Source organism: Scardinius erythrophthalmus (assembly GCF_964197995.2).
Source record: "Scardinius erythrophthalmus genome assembly, chromosome: 15".
Classification (NCBI taxonomy): domain Eukaryota; kingdom Metazoa; phylum Chordata; class Actinopteri; order Cypriniformes; family Leuciscidae; genus Scardinius; species Scardinius erythrophthalmus.
Window position 1 is genome coordinate 39,579,567 of NC_138235.1, and position 22,948 is coordinate 39,602,514.

Below are 22,948 nucleotides of genomic sequence, written 5' to 3' on the forward strand. Positions count from 1 at the left end.
TATTGTCGCTTTGTTTGGATTACTTCATTATGGAAATGTTGTTACTGTAATCCTCAGGATGTTGTTTTTATAATTCTCATTATTTTCAATGGTGATTCCGTTCAGATTCAGATCATGATTATTGAATTGTAGGACACATAACTAGTACAGTGTTTTTAGTTAAATTAGCCTTAGTGCAATAATTACTGTATTCATAACATGATGTATAAATGCTTTACAAGTTACATTTTATATTTCAATATCATATTTTCCAGAAAATAAGTCGCATTGCGTCAAAATTCCATTGTTGAGAGAGAAAACACATTGGTCTATAAGCATATCGCATTACTGTAAATGTCCTTTAAATAAAACAAAGCATTTATGAACATTATAAACATATATTTAATAAGTTTAACGCTTTTAGTTGAAAACGGTGTCGTGTAAATGGACCCTACATTTCAATCACGTTTTACCATCCAAATAAGGGATATTATATTATATTATAATATTGTTTTACATTATATTATTTTACATTATATTATTTGATATAAATAAATCATATGGGCCTATTTTCACTCAAAATTTTATTATGTAATTTTCCAAGTAAAAATGACACGTGACATGAACATAACAGTTAATTAACATTTAACAAAATCATTGTTAATTATTTGTATGACAATTAATCATCAGTACAACATTCATAATCGTCACAGGCTGAATTGCATTACACAAGTCTCAAGTTGCAGGATGTTTCAGATGATTAAAAAAAGGGACTTTTATTTTGAAAAACATGGTACATTATTTTTAATGTGTGGCTAATTGCTTTGTGAACTATTGTCACGATGAAAAACTCTGTTAAGAAGAAAACAGAACAAATCTTATTAATAGCTGCTTATTTATTTATAGTATTACCGGTAGCCGTTAGAGTGTATCTGCACTTTTAATTCTAACTGGGAATAGTAGACCAGTAGAAATTATATGAAGATTTTGTCTGATATCGATAACCGATAATCCTTTATATTTGAAAGCCGATAACCGATATATCGGCCGATAAATCTAAATCCAAATTTTTATATAATTTTTGGGAGCCTGATTACAAAAACAAAAGTCTCAGCATTAAAAGCTGTGTGCCATGTCTCAAGCAAATAAACAACAACAACAACAACAACAACAACAACAACAACAACAACAACAACAAAAAGTACAGTAGTTCCTAGTTTGAACCAGTGCAAGTTTTAAAATTAATTTTACACTCATATAGACAAATGTCCTTACCCCCCAAATAAAAAATTCTAATCATATTTCAATCAATTCAAAATCCTCATGTTGAACAGTGTGTATCTAGAGTGTCTCAGCTGAAGGAAATAATCCATTATTTATCGGATTTATTATATCGGCCAAATTTTCTTATTGGACCGATAATGATAACATAAAAAATGAACATAAACTACCAGTCAATAGTTTTATGTTTTTTGTGTGTCTTCTGCTCACCAAGGCTGCATTTATTTGATTAAAAATACAAAAAGAACTGTAATATTGTTAAAAATTATGACAATTTAAAATAACTGTTCTCTATGTGAATTTATTTTAAAGTGTAATTTATTCCTGTGATCAAAGCTGAATTTACTCCAGTCTTCAGTGTCACATGATCCTTCAGAAATCACTCTAATATGATGATTTGATGACCAAGAAACATTTATGATTATTATCAGTGTTGAAAACAGTTGTATGATTATTTTTCAGGATTCAGAAAGTTCAAAAGAACAGCATTTATCTGAAATAGAATCTTTTGTAACATTATAAATGTATTTACTGTCACTTTTGATCAATTAAATTCATCCTTGATGAATAAAAGTATTGATTTATTTTATTTATTTGGTCCAAAAAATAAAGTAAAAATTCTTACTGACTCAAAACTTTTGAACGGTAGTGTTTAATGTTACAAAAGCTTTCCATTTCAGATAAATGCTGTTCTTTTGAACTTTCTATTCATCAAAGAATCCTGGAATAAAAATGTAAATAACTGTTTTCAACATTGATAATAATCATAAATGTTTCTTGAGCATCAAATCATCATATTAGAGTGATTTCTGAAGGATCATGTGACACTGAAGACTGGAGTAATGATGCTGAAAATTCAGGAATAAATTACACTTTACTATATATTCACTTAGAAATTGTAATAATATTTCACAATATTTTTTTTTAGTTTTTTTTTTTTTTAATCAAATAAATGCAGCTTTTGTAAGAGTATATATACTATATATGAAGAGTTCAGATGCAAAAGCCTCTAAGTGCCATCTGAAATTTTCTTCTAGAATGATCATTTTTATCAAGCTCGTTTATTTAAGTTCAGTAATTTCACTTAAATGGCAATTAATAGGTAATTTTCATTGCCATGTAAGTGAAATTACTGAACTTAAATATACGAGCTTGATAAAAATGATCATTCTAGAAGAACATTTCAGATGGCACTTAGAGGCTTTTGCATCTGAACTCTTCATATATATACCCTGGTCGTGTATATCAGCCGATATATCGTGCATCCCTAGCAGAAATAGTTGCCTTTGGAATACTATGATTTCAGTCACACTAATTGTAATGTGTATGACGGATAGTATGTGAATTAGTATGCAGCCTGTGTTTGTGTGTGATGGTGGGTGGAGTGTGGAATGCTGGGAGCCGTGTGGGCGGGCACAGAATCCCGGCGTGTGACGTGATTGGCTGCGACGGGAAGTGGGCGGAGACCAGAATCAAAGAGTGCAGTGTTGATGCGTGTACATATTAACATGTGCCGTGTGACCCGAAAACAGTCCTGTGGGCCTGAAGAGATCGACAGTCTCTCGGAGATCTGTGAGATTACGGCTCAAACAGGTGGACTTTCACCCCAGATTACTCTAATCCCGGGATTTCGCATGGATTGGGCCAGTTTGACGGATTATAGCACAATGAACGGAGGTCTGGTGATGGAAATCAAGGAACGCTATTGAGGTCTCATGGAGATTACAGACCAACTAAAAGACGCCAGTAACTTGACTACATTTTTTAGTAGCTCAGCTGCGGTTTAGTGTGATTAAACACCATATCGTGCCGTTTTTTTTCTTTTCTTTTTTTTTCTGTGAAATGAACGATTCCTGGATTCGTTCCCTGTAGTCTGTGTTATTGCAGTATTAATTTATACTAAATTAGCTTGAATTACCTTTTATTTTTGTATTTTCAGTTTTGCTTTGAGTTAATCTGTCATGTGCTTTTGTTTTAGTTTTTTTATTGGGATTAAATTCATATTTATTCATAGTTTAAGGTTTTATTTATTTTCTAGTTTGCAATTTTAATGCTTCAACTTAAACTTGTTTCAGGGAGTTGCCAAAGGAAACATTTGATCATTTTCTTTCAGTTCTTCAATTAATATTCAGAATTTATTTACGTTAACAAAAAATGTTCCCCTGTGGTGTAAATCCAGCTTTTAATGTTGTTTATGTGTCTATGTGGTGTTTTTAATACGCTTTAAGACAAACCATGTGTAAATTCATAAGTCGACAGCATTGCTGAGTATTTTCTCAAATACTTATTTGTATTTTATTATTTGTCTCAAAAACACGCTTTGAAATCACCGGTGTTTCTGACGTCACAAACTACCTTTGAACCAATAAGATCAACGTGTGATCGTCAACCAGTGGATCTCTGAGCTGAGTGAGTGAGTGGAGGTGGGGCTCATTTGCATATTCATAGAAACGTGAATACTAAATGAGGCAAGGGTGTCGAGTTACAATCCAAGATATTAACTTGATTAATTAGTTTTAACTTGATAAATGAAAATGAGAAATCTTAACTTGGCAACTAGCTGAAATAAAGTTTAAGTTTTTCAGCTAAAGTTTTATTTCAAGTAGCACACCTTTCTCTTGTTGTTGTGGTTTAAGTGAACTCAAATAACCCTGAGCTTCATAGTAAATGTCACTCTTGTTCTGCTGATGTGCAGCAGTAATTGTTACAGTTTCATGTCACTGAATGAGTCAGATCCTCTCCGGATGTTTCTGATCGAGGTCAAAGGAAACTATTACATGATGTCTCTTCCTGACGGCGCCTGAAGAAAACCGCGTACATGATTGAGTTTCCTTTTGATGTGTGTTATTGCACCTCCCGAATCCCCACCATGTTTGTTAGTGTTCGTAAGATGATCTCCATTTTTGAGAGTAAAAAACAGCCTCGTCCTTTATCACTTCCTCCATGTGTTTCCAATGACCAGACACGAAGAGAGAATCCGATCCTCCTTGATGGATCCTCGGCTGTCTCTAAGCCACACCCCTCATCTTTAAGCCCCGCCCCTTCAACGGTGATTTGTCGGCCACGCCTCCATGCAGGAGAAACGAATGTGACTGGTGCAGCTCGAAGGGTTCGTGATTCTTGGCCAATTGGGAAGCTTGATTACTATCCGAGGGCTGGATGCTTAGCGCTTTCTGTGGAAACCAAAGAGCCAATCAGCAGCAAGCGCTTTCCGCATACGTCATCCAGAAACAAACCAATGTCAAGAACGGACAGAAATTCCTCATCGAAACCCACCATCTCCTCCACAGAAACAGACACAGCTCCACCTGCTGGTCACTCTCAGACACAGCGCTCAGGAAATAATCCCAGGTCTGTTTGTATCGGATCGTCCTGCAAGTCAAGTGTTAGCGATCAGAAATGTCAGAATCCCGAGTGGGACTCATTGACTTCCACTGTGAGAGAGGAGAGAGGCGGAGCTCTTACGCACAAACACAGGCTCCGCCCCTCTGACTCCACCCTCCTTTCGCTTCTGCTTTTCCTCCGCAGGTAACTGGGTTTGTTAGGGTCATACAATAAGCTCAAATTCGCTTCGGTTTGTGTGTATTTGAATTGAATTGTATTAACTTGGGGTTTTCATTCATTCTTCCAGACAGTTGTGATGTATTATTATGTATGGAGAGTGTCGCCCTTTAGTGTGTTTCCATCAAACTGGCTGTTTTGAGAATCATGTGCTGCCCACTAAGTGATCAGGAGCATAATTTTCACCAGCTGGGCCAGAAAACTGGTGATAAAAACCCACAGACACACATAAAGGAGGGACTTGAGCCGTATCTAGAAACAGTCAGAAAACTGACTAGAAACCAGATAGAAACAGCTTAGAAAACGTCTATAAAAAGCCTAGTAACACCACCAAGAAACAGCCTACAAATGCTTAGAATTCGGCTAGGTACGGCCAGAAAACTGACTAGAAACCACCTAGATGCCTAGAAACAGCCTAGAAACAAACTAAAAAACCTGCCTCGAAACACTCTAGAAATGACCTTGAAAAACCCATGTAAACCTTCTAGAAACCACCAAGAAACAGCCTAGAAACGCTTATAAACAGCCTAGAAACCACCTAGAGAAACGCTTATAAACAGCCAAGTAACAGTCTTGAAACCACCAAGAAAACCCGCCTAGAAATCCCATAAAAACTGCCTAGTAACAGCTTAGAAACAGCCTAGAAACAACCTAGAAACAGTTTAGAAACTGCATAAAAACAGCCTAGAAACCACCTAGAAACAGCTTAGAAACTGCATAGAAACAGCCTAGAAACCACCTAGAAACAGCCTAGAAACCACCTAGAAACAGCTTAGAAACTGCATAGAAACAGCCTAGTAACAGCCTAGAAACAAACTAAAAAACCTGCCTCGAAACACTCTAGAAATGACCTTGAAAAACGCATGTAAACCTTCTAGAAACCACCTAGAGAAACGCTTATAAACAGCCAAGTAACAGTTTTGAAACCACCAAGAAAACCCGCCTAGAAATCACATAAAAACTGCCTAGTAACAGCTTAGAAACAGCCTAGAAACCATCTAGAAACAGATTAGAAACTGCATAGAAACAGCCTAGAAACCACCTAGAAACAGCTTAGAAACTGCATAGAAACAGCCTAGTAACAGCCTAGAAACCACCTTGAAATACAGCCCAAAAATAGCCTAGTAACAGATTAGAAACAGCCCAGAAACAACCTTGAAAACCTGCCTAGAAACAGCCAAGAAACGTTTTGAAACCATCCAGTGTGTTCAGTTTGTGTGTGTTTGAACTGAATCGTGTTTCTTGAGGTTTTCATTCATCCTGTCAGCTGTTAATGATGTTTGTGGTTGTGGAAATAGTTGTGTTTTTCTCAAGCTGGCTGTTGTGAGAAGCATTTGCTGCCCACCACATTCAGAACAATGGCATCAGTGTTACACACATACAGTACAGCCGCAAGACCTTCTCGTCAAGACCTTCAGTGCTGCTGTTCAATCCAGTTAACTAGAGGGAAGGAAACACTTGAGTCCTAAAAAAACAGAAAGCAAATAAAAAAAATCACAGATGCACATTGAAGGAAGGACACAAGCCTTTTCTAAAAACCACCTAGAAACAGCCTGGAAACAGCCTAGAAACTCCTTAGAAACCATCAAGAAACAACCTAGAAACAGGCTAGAAACAGCCTGGAAACTCCTTAGAAACCATCAAGAAACGACTTAGAAACAGCCAAGAAACAGCCTAGAAACTCCATAGAAACCACCAAGAAACGACTTAGAAACAGCCAAGAAACAGACTAGAAACTCCTTAGAAACCACCTAGAAACGACTTAGAAACAGCCAAGAAACCACCTAGAAACTCCATAGAAACCAGCTAGAAACAGCCTAGAAACTCCTTAGAAACAGCCAAGAAACTCCTTAGAAACCACCTAGAAACTCCATAGAAACAGCCTAGAAACCCCTTAGAAACCACCTAGAAACGACTTAGAAACAGCCAAGAAACCACCTAGAAACTCCATAGAAACCAGCTAGAAACAGCCTAGAAACTCCTTAGAAACAGCCAAGAAACCACCTAGAAACTCCTTAGAAACAGCCTAGAATCGACTTAGAAACAGCCAAGAAACCACCTAGAAACTCCTTAGAAACATCCTAGAATCGACTTATAAAACAGCCAAGAAACCACCTAGAAACTCCATAGAAACCAGCTAGAAACAGCCTAGAAACTCCTTAGAAACCATCAAGAAACAACCTAGAAACAGGCTAGAAACAGCCTGGAAACTCCTTAGAAACCATCAAGAAACGACTTAGAAACAGCCAAGAAACAGACTAGAAACGACTTAGAAACAGCCAAGAAACAGACTAGAAACTCCTTAGAAACCACCTAGAAACGACTTAGAAACAGCCAAGAAACCACCTAGAAACTCCATAGAAACCACCAAGAAACGACTTAGAAACAGCCAAGAAACAGACTAGAAACTCCTTAGAAACCACCTAGAAACGACTTAGAAACAGCCAAGAAACAGACTAGAAACTCCATGGAAACCACCAAGAAACGACTTAGAAACAGCCAAGAAACCACCTAGAAACTCCATAGAAACCAGCTAGAAACAGCCTAGAAACTCCTTAGAAACAGCCAAGAAACTCCTTAGAAACAGCCAAGAAACTCCTTAGAAACAGCCTAGAAACTCCTTAGAAACAGCCAAGAAACTCCTTAGAAACCACCTAGAAACTCCATAGAAACAGCCTAGAAACCCCTTAGAAACCACCTAGAAACGACTTAGAAACAGCCAAGAAACCACCTAGAAACTCCATAGAAACCAGCTAGAAACAGCCTAGAAACTCCTTAGAAACAGCCAAGAAACCACCTAGAAACTCCTTAGAAACAGCCTAGAATCGACTTAGAAACAGCCAAGAAACAGCCTAGAAACTCCTTAGAAACAGCCTAGAATCGACTTAGAAACAGCCAAGAAACCACCTAGAAACTCCATAGAAACCAGCTAGAAACAGCCTAGAAACTACTTAGAAGCAGCCTAGAAACCACCTAGAAACTCCATAGAAACCACCTAGAAACTCCTTAGAAACAGACTAGAAACTCCTTAGAAACAGCCTAGAAACTCCTTAGAAACAGCATGGAAACCACCAAGGAACAGTCTAGCAACTTGCCAATGATTTTATTTTATTTTTGAATTGTTTGAATTGAATTGTTTCCTTTGAATCAATAAATTCTAGGTTTGTGTGGGGGAAAACAAAGTATTTTCTGGTGAAATGATAAAGTTTCCCTCTGTGTCTGTTGCAGTGGAACTAACAGCAGTATGATCGCCATCGATAACAAGATCGAGCAAGCCATGGTGAGGTCATTTACAATATTAACATGCTAATGCAAATACAGATATAGGCTTTGTCCAGTAAAACTTTGTGCTTTGTAAATTATTTTTTTATATTTGTATATATGTGTGTGTGTGTGTGTGTGTGTGTGTGTGTGTGTGTGTGTGTGTGTGCAGGACCTGGTGAAGTCTCACCTGATGCTGGCGGTGCGAGAGGAGGTGGAGGTGCTGAGAGAACAGATTAAAGAGCTGTCGGAGAGAAACGCTCAGCTGGAGAGAGAGAACTACATCCTGCGAGCCCTCAGGGACAGAGACTGAGCCAAACGCATCACACTGGCCCCGGTGCATCATGGGAGATGTAGTCCGAACAGAAAAGTGCCCAGGAAAAAGGGAAGGAAGCATGAAATGCCCGGAGGAGAAGCGTGTGCCGTATTGACCAGTTAGTGCCTTAAACACCAGTAACGACTGATAGCGCTGCTCACATGCTCTAATAAGAGATCGCAAGATAATTACATAATGACGCCCTAAACAAGTGCCTATTTATTACTGTCAGTGTGTGTGTGTGTGTGTGTGTGTGTGTGTTAGTTTTAAAGCACTGCTCACGTCTAGGTTACTGAGTCTCTTTACGTTGACCACCACTGGCAGATGGAAAGACTAGTTTAGTCCCTCTCTGTTAGATAAATGACGAGTTGATCTGTAATATGCATTATGCGCTCTAATAAATAACTCTCACTACTCTGGCTGTGTGTTGATTTCACTGTAACAACAATACAAATATTGAAGCATCCTTAAAACAAGATGGATTTGCTTAAAGTCCCCCTGTGGTGAAAATCCAGCTTTTAATGTTGTTAATGTGTCTATGTGGTGTGTTTAATATGCTTTAAGACAAACCATGTGTAAATTCATAAGTCGACAGCATTGCTGAGTATTTCCTCCTTAAAACTGCAGTGAACCAAAGACAGTCTCAAAAACACGCTTTGAAATCGCTGGTGTTTCTGACGTCACAAACTACCTTGTAACCAATCAGATCAATGTGTGATCGTCAACCAGTGGATCTCTGAGCTGAGTGAGTGAGTGGAGGCGGGGCTCATTTGCATATTCATAGAACCACGCATACTAAATGAGGCAAGGGTGTCGAGTTACATTCAAGCTATTTTAACGCATGCAGATTTTTTTTTTTTTCAAGGAAAAAACGTTTAAATATGTCATTTCATTATTAAAGATTCATTTACATTCAGGGGGACTTTAATAAGCAAAATTGTTTAAGAGAATAAGATGAGAATGTTTCAATTATAATTGATTGAGTTTTAACTGCTTTACTGGAAGCTTGTCACATAATAAACAAGTTGAAAGGCTTTTTGAAATATGTGGTTGGACATTACGATTTCCTAAATTTAACTAAATAAATACATATTGACTTCCAATCTTATTGTTCACTTGTGTGCTGTTTCTTCCTCTATAATTCACATGTAAATATGCTTTTTTCGAGATAAGTGAACATATTCCTCTGTATTATAGGTTTGTTCACGCCATGTCGTAATTACCTTAACTATTCTGACTTGAGCATTCACGTGATCATGAACTCGTAAGTACAACTTTAGACTCGTAATTGTCACTGAGGTACGACTTTGTACCACGTGACCACTGCAGGTTTAGTTTAGACATGAACAACTCAAAGTACAGCGTTTATTTTACATCTGTTTTGTGTGTTATATATGAAAAGTAAATAAATGTGTTCATATCTTCGTGTTAGGTGTATTTAAACATGTCTGTGTGGTATATAATATGGATATTATGTCTGAGTATTTGCACCTTCGAAGACTCTTGTGCGAAAGCCTGTCAGTACGCATGCGCAGTGACGCCATCTCCACCCGGAAGTACGCCTGCGAGCGGCAGCTGTGGAGGGAGTTTTAATTTTTCTCATATTAGATATTTTCTGCATTGATTGTCAGATATATTTAACCGAGAGGCAATGTCTTTATTTGGCGCAACAGCTGGCGTCATGTTTTGAAATCAAGGGTAAGTTAAGAGTGTCTTTTATTGTTTACATTCATATCGAACTCGTTGTTCTATGATTTAATGACGTTTTAAAACTTCTGTTTATACATGTGATCATGCAGATTGTCACTGTAATCTTTATAAACAATATATAGAGAAACTGTTGACCATATTTCATGGTATATTGCGAAGCACAGTAGTAAACAATCAGTTGTTATCGGTGTGTGTGTGTGTGTGTGTGTGTGTGTGTGTGTGTGTGTTTGAGTTAGTCAAAAGTTTGGAAATATTAAGATTTGTTTTAATGTTGCTGAAAGAAGTCTCTTCTTCTCGCCAAGGCTGTATTTATTTGATCAAAAATACAGTAAAAACATTGTGAAATATTATTACAATTAGTATGAACTGTTTTATGTTTTAATATGTTTTAAAATGTAAAAATTTTTAAGACACATGATCCTTCAGAAATCCTTCTAATATGATGATTTGATGCTCAAGAAACATTTATGATTATTATCAATGATGAAAACATTAGTGTTGCTGCTTTATATATCTTTTTTGTGGAAACCAGCGTTAGTAATATATATATAATATTTTGCGTTTAATTGACCAAAGGAGACAGTAAAGACATTTATATTGTTACAAAAGATTTCTATTTTAAATGAAAGCTGCTCTATTCATCAAAGAATCCGGACAGAAATATATCAGTTTCCACAAAAATATTAAACAATGGCAATCCTTGCCTTGCTGAACCTCTAGATTTGCCATCGTGCACAGGAGGAGTGAGGTTTCTACGCAGACACACAAAGAGTTAACAGAGATTATTGCAGTTGAGGTTTGTGGGTTATTGTAGTAAATTGTACGAACAGATGAACATGCCGGCTGATTTCTTATCTTGTTTCCAGTTGTTTGCATGTATTCTGATGTGTAGACTCTGATCTGTGGTCTGAGAACTGTGTGCTCCCCCTGCCTGTCATCTATGCCCCCTGTTTACAACCATGTGCATCTAATCACTGTCACCCACTGTCCAAAATACTAATATATATACAGTACAGGCCAAACTTCTGGAAACATTACTATTTTTAATGTTTTTGAAAGAAGTTTCTTCTGCTGTGTGTGTGTGTGTGTGTGTGTGTGTGTGTGTGTGTGTGTGTGTGTGTGTGTGTGTGTGTGTGTGTGTGTGTGTGTGTGTGTATAGTGTTGATGATTGATGTCTCTCTCTGTCAGATCGCTGTGTGATGGAGTCGTCAGGAGAGCCTCGAGTGTGTGTGTGTGTACAGTATAATGTTGTTCTGATGTCTCTCTCTCTGTCAGGTCGCTGTGTGATGGAGTCGTCAGGAGAGCCTCGTGTGTGTGTGTGTGTGTGTGTGTGTGTGTGTGTGTGTGTGTGTGTGTGTGTGTGTGTAGTGTAGTGTTGATGATGTCTCTCTCTCTGTCAGGTCGCTGTGTGATGGAGTCGTCAGGAGAGCCTCGTGTGTGTGTGTGTGTGTGTGTGTGTGTGTGTGTGTGTGTGTGTGTGTGTGTGTGTGTGTGTAGTGTAGTGTTGATGATGTCTCTCTCTCTGTCAGGTCGCTGTGTGATGGAGTCGTCAGGAGAGCCTCGTGTGTGTGTGGCTCCTGAACCTCTGCGGGTCGAGCCGCTTCAGGACACGGACCTGATCTGCCCTGACCTGGACCTGTCTGTCTCTCTCACCCCCGAGCGGACAGCACACACACGCCACAGACAGGTTCACTCGCTCACATACCTTTCATTAAAGTCTAAATACACCAGAGGCGTGTTTGAACAGGATATAGATGAACCCGTTTCACTGGCAGTGCTGTGTGTCCACTAGAGGAGGCTGTAGGGCTCGATCACACCCGTACTGAAACTGATATTTCATTTACTAAGACAGTAAAACAGTGTGTGTTTGAGTGTGAGAGAGAATGAGCGAGTGTGAGTGAGAGAGAGAGAGAGTGTGTGTGTGTTTGAGTGAGAGAATGCGTAAGAGAGTGAGTGTGTGTGTGCGTGTGAGAGAGAGTGAGTGTGAGTGTGTGTGAGAGAGAGAGAGAGTGTGTGTATGAGTGTTTACTGAGGGGTTTGTTCACATATATCACTCACACTGGTTTATATAACAGTTTATTCCTAAATATATGGTAAAAATATTTTTTTTCTGTCTACTGACAGTATGATTTTGATTTATGTGTTAAAAAGAGAAATCCCAAATCCCCTCAGTAATAACATTTAACTTTAATAGAACTTTGAATCTGTATTAATCAATGTTCAGATTTATTTTCTGCACGTTTATGCAAATTATTACACATTTAATCAGATAATGCCTCATTTGCATATTTAAACACAACATTTCGGAAAACTTTTCAATCATCTTATAGTACTGTGATTAATCAACTCGGGGAAAATATGCTCACATCTGTTAGTTCAAACGTCTTTCCTTAAAGAAGAACTCCGGTCAATTTAAACATTGAGCTCATTTTTTTGTAAATTTGGAGTGCTGTCAATACAGAGAACAACGACAAAAATCGGTGTTGCCTACACCGATTTATTCTATTTTTAAAATTTGCACCCTGTTGACTTCAATGGGGCAAGTACTAAACCTGCTTTTAGGCTCTTAACATCCTTGATGTGTCATTACAAGTGCACAGAAAATGTGAGTGATTCCTTCTGTGTGAACACGAGTGAATCTGACAGCAGTAGATGTGAAAGATATGTATAAAAATGATGTTATTTCAGCCAGCGCTCATACCTGTGTTTACATCCTGTTTTCGGTCGAAGTCCAAAGTAGTCGATTGTTGAGTTCACGCACGTGATCATAGGTACTAAACCAATGAGTGTGAACTCGACAATCGATTACTTTGGACTTCGACCGAAAACAGGATGTAAACACAGGTATGTGCGCTGGCTGAAATAACATCATTTTTATACATATCTTTCACATCTACTGCAGTCAGATTCACCCGTGTTCACACAGAAGGAATCACTCACATGACCTGTGCACTTGTAATGACACATCAAGGATGTTAAGAGGCTAAAAGCAGGTTTAGTACTTGCCCCATTGAAGTCAACAGGGTGCAAATTTTAAAAATAGAATAAATCGGTGTAGGCAACACCGATTTTTGTCGTTGTTCTCTGTATTAACAGGACTCCAAATGTACAAAAAAATGAGCTCAATGTTAAAATTGACCGGAGTTCTCCTTTAAGGAATATTCAGGGTTATTTATCATTTTATGAATGCGTACTGTATTTTAGGAGAATATGTGTTTGCATGCATGTATTTACTGTAAACGTGTCTCGTTCTTCCAGATAAAGCTATTGTTGACACTTCTCCATGTTGATATAACTCTACAAATGAATTGAAACTTGAAGGATCCAGTCATTGTGATGCATGTAAATGTCTTTGTGTGTGTGTGTGTGTGTGTGTGTTTCAGGTGCGTTTTAATGTGAATCCGCTGGTCAGCGGTCATCCGGTGATCCCAGAACCCAGAAATAATCAAGTCCGGAAACCTCCAAACAAAGACAAGCACGGTGAAACTAACACAACGGCTCTGATGACACATCACAGGTCCATGTGAAGTGCAGGGGAAACCAAATGTTTACTTTGTCATGAAAATCATGTGAAATGTAATGCAAAAAATGGTCCTAATAACGGAGATTCACCCTAGAGTAGATTTAAAGCTTGGGAATTTTCTGTAGACTGAGATCGTTGGCCACATTGCTCTGGGAATGATTAATTTCAGCGTGTTCTGTCTTGAACGGAGTCTCACTCACATGTGCTTGTTCTTCAGGTCATGAGTCAGCTAAAGGGAGAGATCGGGTTACGAGCGGAGCGCGTGATGGACGGCTGGCGGAAGGGGCGGAGCTAAACACGAGTCTGGCACTGAGGGAGGAGCTTCAGGAGGGGGCGGAGCTAAACACTACTCTGGCACTGAGGGCGGAGCTTCAGGAAGAGGCGGAGCAAACGTTCGATCCCGAGAAAGCCGTCAAAGAGAAATTACAGAGTTCAACGCTCACAAAGAACCACATCAGTGCTAAAGCAGCAGAGGGTGAGACAACACAACATTAAAGGGGGGGTATAATGCCCTTTTCACAAGATGTAAAATAAGTCTCTGATGTCCCCAGAGTGTGTGTGTGAAGTTTTAGCTCAAAATACCCCACAGATATTTTTATATCGCATGTTAAAGTTATCACTTTTTGAGGGTGAGCAAAAACACACCGTTTTGTGTGTCTGTCCCTTTAAATGCAAATGAGCTGCTGCGCCCGGCACAGGGGGCGGAGCTTCAACAGCTCTTGTCTTTTTACGTCACACAGACATGCACTGAACATTTCAAAAACTTTTAGCCTTTTATGTTCAAACCGGATTCAGACAAAGATGGAGAGACTCGAGAAGAAGTGACAACATGTAGAAGCAACAGGACATTTCTGAATGGTTAGTTGATGAGTTTATGAAGCTGATGTGGAGTTATCTTCTAGTCCAGGGGTGGGCAAACTACGGCCCGCGGGCCACATACGGCCCGTTAGGCTGTTTAATCCGGCCCGTCGAGTATTTAAAAAATTGTCTTAAGATCGCATTAATTTAGCCTTTTTCTTGCAATACTTTGCGTTATATATAAATTGCGTTGCATATATTTGACAATCGGAATATCAGATATTTCATGCCATAGCTAACAAATGTAAAAAAAGGAAAAATGACATAAAAGCAGATCATCATTCATTCAGCGCTGTTGTGGCTGCGGTGTGTCACGTAACAAGCTAGACGCGTCACCATGGAAACCAAACAGACAGCAACTTAAGCGCATAGACTTGGTGCACGTTAATGTTTTTTCCTTTTTTTGAAACTCACAGAGAAAAAAATGTTTGGTAACCGCTTGCACACGTTAAGTTTTTCCTTTGATTTTTCTGCTATTTAGTTTTGCTACTCTGGATTTGTGGATGTATCCTCCTGACTGATTCCGTTTACAAAACCTTTATCGCCCGGCTTTCGACTACGCTCCCCTGACGTCTGCCATGTACAGAACCCGGTTTTGTTCATTAAATGTTCTGATCTGCATTTGCTTTTTATGTTTTATTTTATTATACTTAAAATAAATTTGTATATTCGTTTATTTCGTTTTTTTCCAAATTTTCGTTTTTTAAAAATTAACCTCAAAACATAACATGCTAAATGGGGGATATCTAGCATAAAAAAAAATGTATTGTCAGAATGTCGTCTCTCAGTTGTTGAATTTCGCGCAGACGTTGCCACAACGTAAATGTGTTTGCCCAGCCCGATCTCATGAAAGTGCGAATACCACGAATTGTATTCGTAGTTCTTATGAAACGCAGTTTTCGCGTGCATATTATACGCACTTAAAGGGATAGTTCGCCCAAAAATGAAAATTCGGTCATCATTTACTCACCCTCAAGTTGTTTCAAACCTGTATGAATTTCTTTTTTTCTGCTGAACACAAAAGAAGATATTTTGAAAAATCTCGGGTAAACCAAACAGTTGATGGACTCCATTGACTTCCATAGTATTTTTTTTCCTACTATGGAAGTCAATGGGGTCCATCAACTGTTTGGTTACCGACATTTTTCAAAATATCTTCTTTTGTGTTCAGCAGAAAAAAGAAATTCATACAGGAACAACTTGAGGGTGAGTAAATGACAGAATTTTCATTTTTGGGCGAACTATCCCTTTAATAGCGTGTAATAGGCACGCACTCTGCACCCCTAATCCTAACCAAAGGGTTTACAGTGCGCAGCATATGCACGCAAAAAAAAAATATTTTTGGCGTATAAATGGCACGAGAATTTAAATTCGTGGTATAAAGATACGCAATTTAATGAGATCGTGTTTTATAATCTGCTACTGGGCCGGCCCTCTGTCAAATTTTAAAACCCAGTGTGGCCCTTGAGCCAAAAAGTTTGCCCACCCCTGTTCTAGTCATTGATTAGCATATTCTGTCTTGATAATCTATAAATCGTGTTCTGGGGGCGGGGTTTATGTAAATTGTAGGGTTGGTGATGTCACTAACCCGGGAGGAATGTGGTGTAGTCTCTACCAGCCGTTTGTTGTAGTCCTTAAAAAGCGATTTCTGTAAAAGCAAATATCTCCCTTTGCTCTGAACTTTGAGCGTTGTAACTTTGCAGATGTTGTTTATGCTCAAACAGCAACATTACACACTAACTAAAGTTAGAGAAGTCAAATCATAATCAACCACCCCTTTAAAACGAATTAAAACAATCAATTCACTAATTATTTACCGTGACTAATCTGAATCTCACAAAAAATCATAGTAAGAAATACTTCACACCAATATCAAAAGAAGTGAACTGAAATTATATTTCACATGAAGAAGCTTATTTTGAGGAGATCGTGAAAAATAATGTGATTTTTTTTTTGTATTAAACTAAATTTTAAATTAAATTATACATTAATTAATTTGAGTACTACAAATACAACTATAGTTTACTATACTTTACATGCAAATTTACTTCACTATTTAAATCTATTTTGATTGAAGTATGTTTGTCATTTTTCATATAATTTTTATTTCCGTTTTATATTAGTGCATCAAGTTAAACTAAATAAAATAAGAAATGTTGCTTTAGAAACTAGCTGAAATAAATGTTTGGTTTTAATATTAAGTTTATTTTATGACTATTTTATGTAATGTGATTTTTCTTGTTAATCATACATCAATTGAGTACAACAAATGCTACTATAGTTTATACTTACTGTACTTTAATGCTAATTTACTTCACTATTTAAATCTATTTTTATGGTGATAATAAAATTACATTTGTGTTAATTTCTGCTCAACTGTCATGTAAACAATGCAAAAACAATCTAAATAGCGTGGATTAGGTTTAATATTATTTTAAAGTTATTTTTATATAGTTTTTTTATTTATTTAGTTATTTTATCACAAAGTTACACTAAATGAAAATGAAAAATGTTGCTTTGGCAACTAGCTGAAATAAAATAAATGTTCTCCACGCAAACATAACCAGCTCATTGTTCACACACACTGTTGCTGAAATAGTGTTTTCTTGTGTGTTAACCTGGTCTTCTACAGGGCTGAACTTCCCTCGCTCTCAGCATCTCTACCGGGCCTTAGTCAGCGTCAGCCTATCACGCGACCAGCTCATCAGCCAGGCTCTACAGGATAGGCCAGCACTGGCCCCGCCCACCTCCAGCCTGACCAATAAGGTCAGACTTCTGTTTGCATCTGGTTAATAGCAGTTTTCATTATAGGTTTTCCAACTGCTGGAGTGTTTATTATTAAAGCAATAAAACCACTGCTGTACATTAAAGGATAACTCTTGACGCCGGCGTTCAGTCAAAAATAGTCGATAGCTCTTTCGCATTCGGAGATCGACTATTTTTGACTGACAAAACACCGGCGGACACAGAGACAGTGAGTTGATCAAAATCTTTCTTTTTAGTAAACTCTGTGTACACAAACACTGTTCTCAATGCTGGAGTTCATGTGTAGAGCCCCTGGTGACACTTCCAGCACAGTTTCATGTTGTGTCGAGCCTTCTTAGTGTTTTAAAAATAGTGATTTTTGATGCTATCATAGAAGCACTCCCATTCACAAGGCATTTAACCTAAAACGAAAATACGGTCAAACTTAAAAGTGGCGTTTCCATCCTAATTATGCTTTTAAACGAAAGTTTGACTCGTGTAGATTAACAAAAAGAGCCTAGGTTGCATTTTGGCGAGAGTTAAACTTTAATATAAACAATAATAATATCAAAAAAGAGAATACAGCTGATGCAGTGAAACACAGTCAGACGGAGAAGTGATGATTAAAAATTATTTTATAGTTAAATAAATTTCTTTTCTTTTTTTTTTCTTATAAAGATTTGACAATATACATTTTTTGGAGGCAAACTTTTCTGGCATTTTCTGTGAAAGACACACTTGCATAATAACAACAGGAATAAAGTGTGACTTATGCTTATTAATTATGCACTTTTCCAAACATAACTTTTGGTCTGAAAAACAAAAGAAGATTAGTATTTTGTATTGACTCACATACATGTTGACCTTTTTGTGATTGCATGTCAACACAAACACAAAAAAAAAAAAAAATAATAAAAAAAAAAAAAAAATATATATATATATATATATATATATATATATATATATAAAATAGAAATAAAAAAACTATATACAAATGGTACAAGTGGATAAAATCTCGTATAGTGCTTCATTTACACAAAACCACAAACAAACAACAAAATAAACTACTGTTAAATACATTTCTAAGTAATAATCAGCTTTTAATAGGAAGTAACAAACAAAAAAGTCCTTAACCAAATATATCTGAGTAAAATAATATAGTCGGGAGAGTAAAGGAGAAGGAGATGTGTGAGCTCTGACTGTATTTATACCTGAGATCAGACCAGGAAGAGGATGATGATTATCAGATCAGAAATATCTCCTCTAGCGATCAGCTCTGGCCTTGTGGTTTCACATTCTGCAAGCTAAGCGTTGTTGTTTTAACACTATAAAAGCAGAACGAGCCAAATATGTATTTTCACCACGTCTGGACTTTATGCTAAACTCGTGCGACAGATAATATTAAACCGGATACCAGACTCTGCAGGGGAACATGGCTCGCTGTTTTAGAGAAGTGAACGAAGAGTTTAGACATGCACAGAGGCGAACCAACGGATCAGAAAATATGAGTATACCATATCATAAGATCGTTCACACACTGCAAAACATGCTTTTCTTGCTCGGTGTTTCCAGTCCAAATATCAAACATTTCTTAAATCAAGATGCATTTACTAGATGACATAAGATATTAAGTCTTGTTTTCCGGGGAATTAATCAAAATGAAGTGAGTCGATGCTTAAAACAAGCAAAATGATCTGCTAATGGGGAGAAAAATAATGTTGTTTCTGTAATTTTTCTGACCCCATTGGCAGATCATTTTGCTTTTTTTAAGCATCAACTCACTTCATTTTGATTAATTCCCCAGAAAACAAGACTTAATATCTTATATCATTTCACTCATCTAGTAAATGCATCTTGATTTAAGAGTTTTTTTTTATATTTGGACTGGAAACAAGACAAAAATACTGAGTAAGAAATAATATGTTCCATAAACCACATAACCATAAAATAATAATTTTAATGTTCATAAGCTTAATTTTTTCTTTCCTTATACACCAGCACAACTAAAAGAATAAGAAAATAAAATGTATAAGCATGGCTGATTGTTCTCCTCATCTTATTCTAGTTGTTTTGTTTTATTTTCTCATTTTTTTTGTCTTTCTAATATCTTCCATTTTTAATTTTCTCCTTTTTATCATTTAGAGTTTTACCTTGGTAATTCTCTGAATTCAGCTCATTTATTAACTTAACCAGTGTTTTTGGGTTGTTATGTTATTGTAGAATTCAATTGATGCTTTGTGTAGAGTTAGTAGGCATTAATGTACAATGTATACTGCACAGTATTCATGAAGCGGTTATTATATGGTATGCGCAGCCCATGTTGAATCATGCTTATTATGGTTTGTACTGATTTTAATAATGTCTTTTATGTTTGTGGTGTGTGTAGTTCCCGTCTCCGCCACTAGAGGCCCCTGATTTACTGCAGTTCTTCAGTCCTGACACGATGCTCAGAGAGACTCCGCTGTTGCCAGGCAACAGCATCCCTTTGCCCCGCCCACTTCCTGCTCCTAGACCCGCCCACACAACCTTTCACCTACATCATCTGCACAAACTCTGGGAATCATGAACTGTGTGTGTGTGTGTGTGTGTGTGTGTTGAAGAGAGTGAGTCTGCTTTGGATCGATGAGTGTGTGAGTTTGTATTGTAAGCTTTATTGTGTATTAATGTATTTTTTTAGCCTAAGGTGAATTAATTTAATAGCAATAAACATGTGATTATTTAATGAGAGTTTGGCATTGATTGATTGCTCAGAGAAATCTTCCGCACACCAGCTTGAGGTTCAGCGGTGTTAGTCGTTAAAACAATCAATTCACGAATGAATTACCGCGAGTCAACAAGAGCACAGACATCACACGCTGATCTCTGTGTTAAAATAGACTTTAAAGTGAATCTCATGGCAAAACTTCACAAGAAATCAGGAATAATATTTTGCATGAAGAAATAAAGGCCTTATTTTAGCATCTGGATTATTTATGCTGTAATTGAGCTCATTAACACCTTAAATTCTCTTTTTTTTTTATTATACATAAATTAGGTACTACAAATACTAATATCCTTTATACTTAATGTACTTTATATGCAAATTTACTTCATAATTTAAATGTTTTTTTATACTCATTTCAGTTTGTTATTTTTGCACATTTTTTTTAAATATTTTTATTTTATTTTAATTTATTTGACATGACTTGTTAATTTTTCATAAATTAATTAGAGTACTAATATTGTTTATACTTACTGTACTTTACATGCACATTTACTTAATTTATATGACAATACTAATAAAAATTAGATTTTTATTCTTTTGTAGGGCTTTTTTAAATTGACATGAAAACAATGCAAAGAAAATCTGAATGGCATAAAGTAGTTTTCCTGTTTTTATTAGTTGTGTTTTATATTGTTTTTACTCATTTCACTTTTAGCTTTTTGAAAAATAAGAAATGTTGCTTTGGCAACTAGTTTTATCTTATTTCAGTTTGCATTTATTGTTCGTGACTAATGTGAAGTTTTGTTAATTATACATAAATGAAATTGAGTGCTACAGATAACGCTCTAGTTTATACTTGCAGTATTTTACATTTTCTATTTACAATCGATTTTTTATGGCGATGCTGAAATAAAAATGAGATTTGTATTCATTAGGAGGGGAATGTCTTGAAAACTGTGTGATGGTTAGGTTTAGGGGTTGGGTTAGTGTGTGTGTGTGTGTGTGTGTGTGTGTGTGTGTGTGTGTGTGTGATTAGTAGGTTTAGGGGTCGGGTTGTTGTTGTGTGTGTGTGTGTGTGTGTGTGTGTGTGTGTGTGTGTGTGTGTGTGTGTGTGTGTGTGAGTGTGATTAGTAGGTTTAGGGGTTGGGTTAGTGTGTGTCTGTGTGTGTGTGTGTGTGTGTGTGTGTGTGTGTGTGTGTGTGTGTGCGTGCGTGCGTGTGATGGGTAGGTTTAGGGGTTGGGTTAGTGTGTGTGTGTGATGGGTAGGTTTAGGGGTTGGGTTAGTTGTGTGTGTGTGTGTGTGTGTGTGTGTGTGTGTGTGTGTGTGTGTGTGTGTGTGTGTGATTAGTAGGTTTAGGGGTCGGGTTGTTTGTGTGGGTGGGTGTGTGTGTGTGTGTGTGTGTGTGTGTGTGTGTGTGTGTGTGATTAGTAGGTTTAGGGGTTGGGTTAGTGTGTGTGTGTGTGCGTGCGTGCGTGCGTGCGTGCGTGTGATGGGTAGGTTTAGGGGTTGGGTTAGTGTGTGTGTGTGTGTGTGTGTGTGTGTGTGTGTGTGTGTGTGTGTGTGTGTGTGTGTGTGTGTGTGATTAGTAGGTTTAGGGGTTGGGTTAGTGTGTGTGTGTGATGGGTAGGTTTAGGGGTTGGGTTAGTGTGTGTGTGTGTGTGTGTGTGTGCGCGTGCGCGCGCGCGCTTGTGCGCGTGTGTGTGTGATTAGTAGGTTTAGGGGTCGGGTGTGTGTGTGTGTGTGTGTGTGTGTGTGTGTGTGTGTGTGTGTGTGTGTGTGTGTGTGTGTGATTAGTAGGTTTAGGGGTGTGTGTGTGTGTGTGTGTGTGTGTGTGTGTGTGTGTGTGTGTGTGATTAGTAGGTTTAGGGGTTGTGTGTGTGTGTGTGTGTGTGTGTGTGTGTGTGTGTGTTTGTGTGATTAGTAGGTTTAGGGGTCGGGTTGTTGTTTGTGTGTGTGTGTGTGTGTGTGTGATTATAAGTTTTTTGGGTTGGGTTAGTGTGTGTGTGTGTGTGTGTGTGTGTGTGTGTGTGTGTGTGCGTGCGTGCGTGCGTGTGATGGGTAGGTTTAGGGGTTGGGTTAGTGTGTGTGTGATGGGTAGGTTTAGGGGTTGGGTTGTTGTTGTGTGTGTGTGTGTGTGTGTGTGTGTGTGTGTGTGTGTGTGTGTGTGTGTGATGGGTAGGTTTAGGGGTTGGGTTAGTGTGTGTGTGTGTGTGTGTGTGATGGGTAGGTTTAGGGGTTGGGTTAGTGTGTGTGTGTGTGTGTGTGTGTGTGTGTGTGTGTGTGTGTGTGTGTGTGTGTGTGTGTGTGTGTGTGTGTGATGGGTAGGTTTAGGGGTTGGGTTAGTGTGTGTGTGTGTGTGTGTGTGTGTGTGTGTGTGTGTGTGTGTGTGTGTGTGTGTGTAGATGGGTAGGTTTAGGGGTCGGGTTAGTGTGAGTGTGTGTGATGGGTAGGTTTAGGGGTTGGGTTAGTGTGTGTGTGTGTGTGTGTGTGTGTGTGATGGGTAGGTTTAGGGGTCGGGTTAGTGTGTGTGTGTGTGTGTGTGTGTGTGTGTGTGTGTGTGTGTGTGTGTGTGTGTGTGTGTGATGGGTAGGTTTAGGGGTCGGGTTAGTGTGTGTGTGTGTGTGTGTGTGTGTGTGTGTGTGTGTGTGTGTGTGTGTGTGTGTTTGTGATGGGTAGGTTTAGGGGTCGGGTTAGTGTGTGTGTGTGTGTGTGTGTGTGTGTGTTTGTGATGGGTAGGTTTAGGGGTCGGGTTAGTGTGTGTGTGTGTGTGTGTGTGTGTGTGTGTGTGTGTGTGTGTGTGTGTGTGTGTGTGTGTGTGTGTATGTGTGATGGGTAGGGTCAGTGTAAGAGGACAGAATATACAGTTTGTACAGTATAAAAACCATTACGTCTATGGTGAGTCCTCACAAATATAGTGAACCTGTGGGTGGGTGGGTGGGTGGGTGTGTGTGTGTGTGTGTGATTGAGTGAATTCGATCTCTTCCTCTGGTCTTGTATGTGGCACTGATC

The 22,948-nt window shown here is 38.0% G+C and overlaps 2 protein-coding genes across 3 annotated transcripts in view; both read left to right on the forward strand.

The window, feature by feature from the left end:
* tsc22d4 (TSC22 domain family member 4) overlaps positions 1–8,812 on the forward strand; it is a 16,003-nt gene extending 7,191 nt beyond the window's left edge. The window contains exons 3-4 of the mRNA XM_081386908.1: positions 8,050–8,101; positions 8,255–8,812. Coding sequence (XP_081243034.1) covers positions 8,050–8,101; positions 8,255–8,395 — 193 coding nt within the window. The 3' untranslated portion in view covers positions 8,396–8,812. The remainder of the gene's footprint in view (positions 1–8,049; positions 8,102–8,254) is intronic.
* A 1,073-nt stretch (positions 8,813–9,885) lies between these two features.
* Positions 9,886–19,956, forward strand: ppp1r35 (protein phosphatase 1, regulatory subunit 35). Of its 2 annotated transcripts, XM_081386910.1 has the most exons (6): positions 9,886–10,096; positions 11,638–11,795; positions 13,492–13,588; positions 13,849–14,106; positions 17,122–17,255; positions 19,621–19,956. In XM_081386910.1, exons 2-6 carry the CDS (start codon positions 11,649–11,651, stop codon positions 19,798–19,800), a joined length of 816 nt encoding a protein of 271 aa, XP_081243036.1. In that variant the 5' UTR covers positions 9,886–10,096; positions 11,638–11,648; the 3' UTR covers positions 19,801–19,956. The 2 variants fall into 2 exon arrangements, with proteins under 2 accessions (XP_081243036.1, XP_081243035.1); XM_081386909.1 differs by lacking the exon at positions 9,886–10,096 and having other exon boundaries at positions 11,405–11,795.
* Positions 19,957–22,948: the final 2,992 nt, after the last annotated feature.

What these genes read in the sequence shown, in the direction of transcription:
- ppp1r35 (XM_081386909.1), top strand. Translation starts at nt 11,487, where the DNA reads ATGATGTCTCTCTCTCTGTCAGGTCGCTGTGTGATGGAGTCGTCAGGA. An exon ending in TCCAAACAAAGACAAGCACG is followed by an intron (nt 13,589 to 13,848) that starts GTGAAACTAACA and finishes CTTGTTCTTCAG; the next exon opens with GTCATGAGTCAGCTAAAGGG. An exon ending in CAGTGCTAAAGCAGCAGAGG is followed by an intron (nt 14,107 to 17,121) that starts GTGAGACAACAC and finishes GGTCTTCTACAG; the next exon opens with GGCTGAACTTCCCTCGCTCT.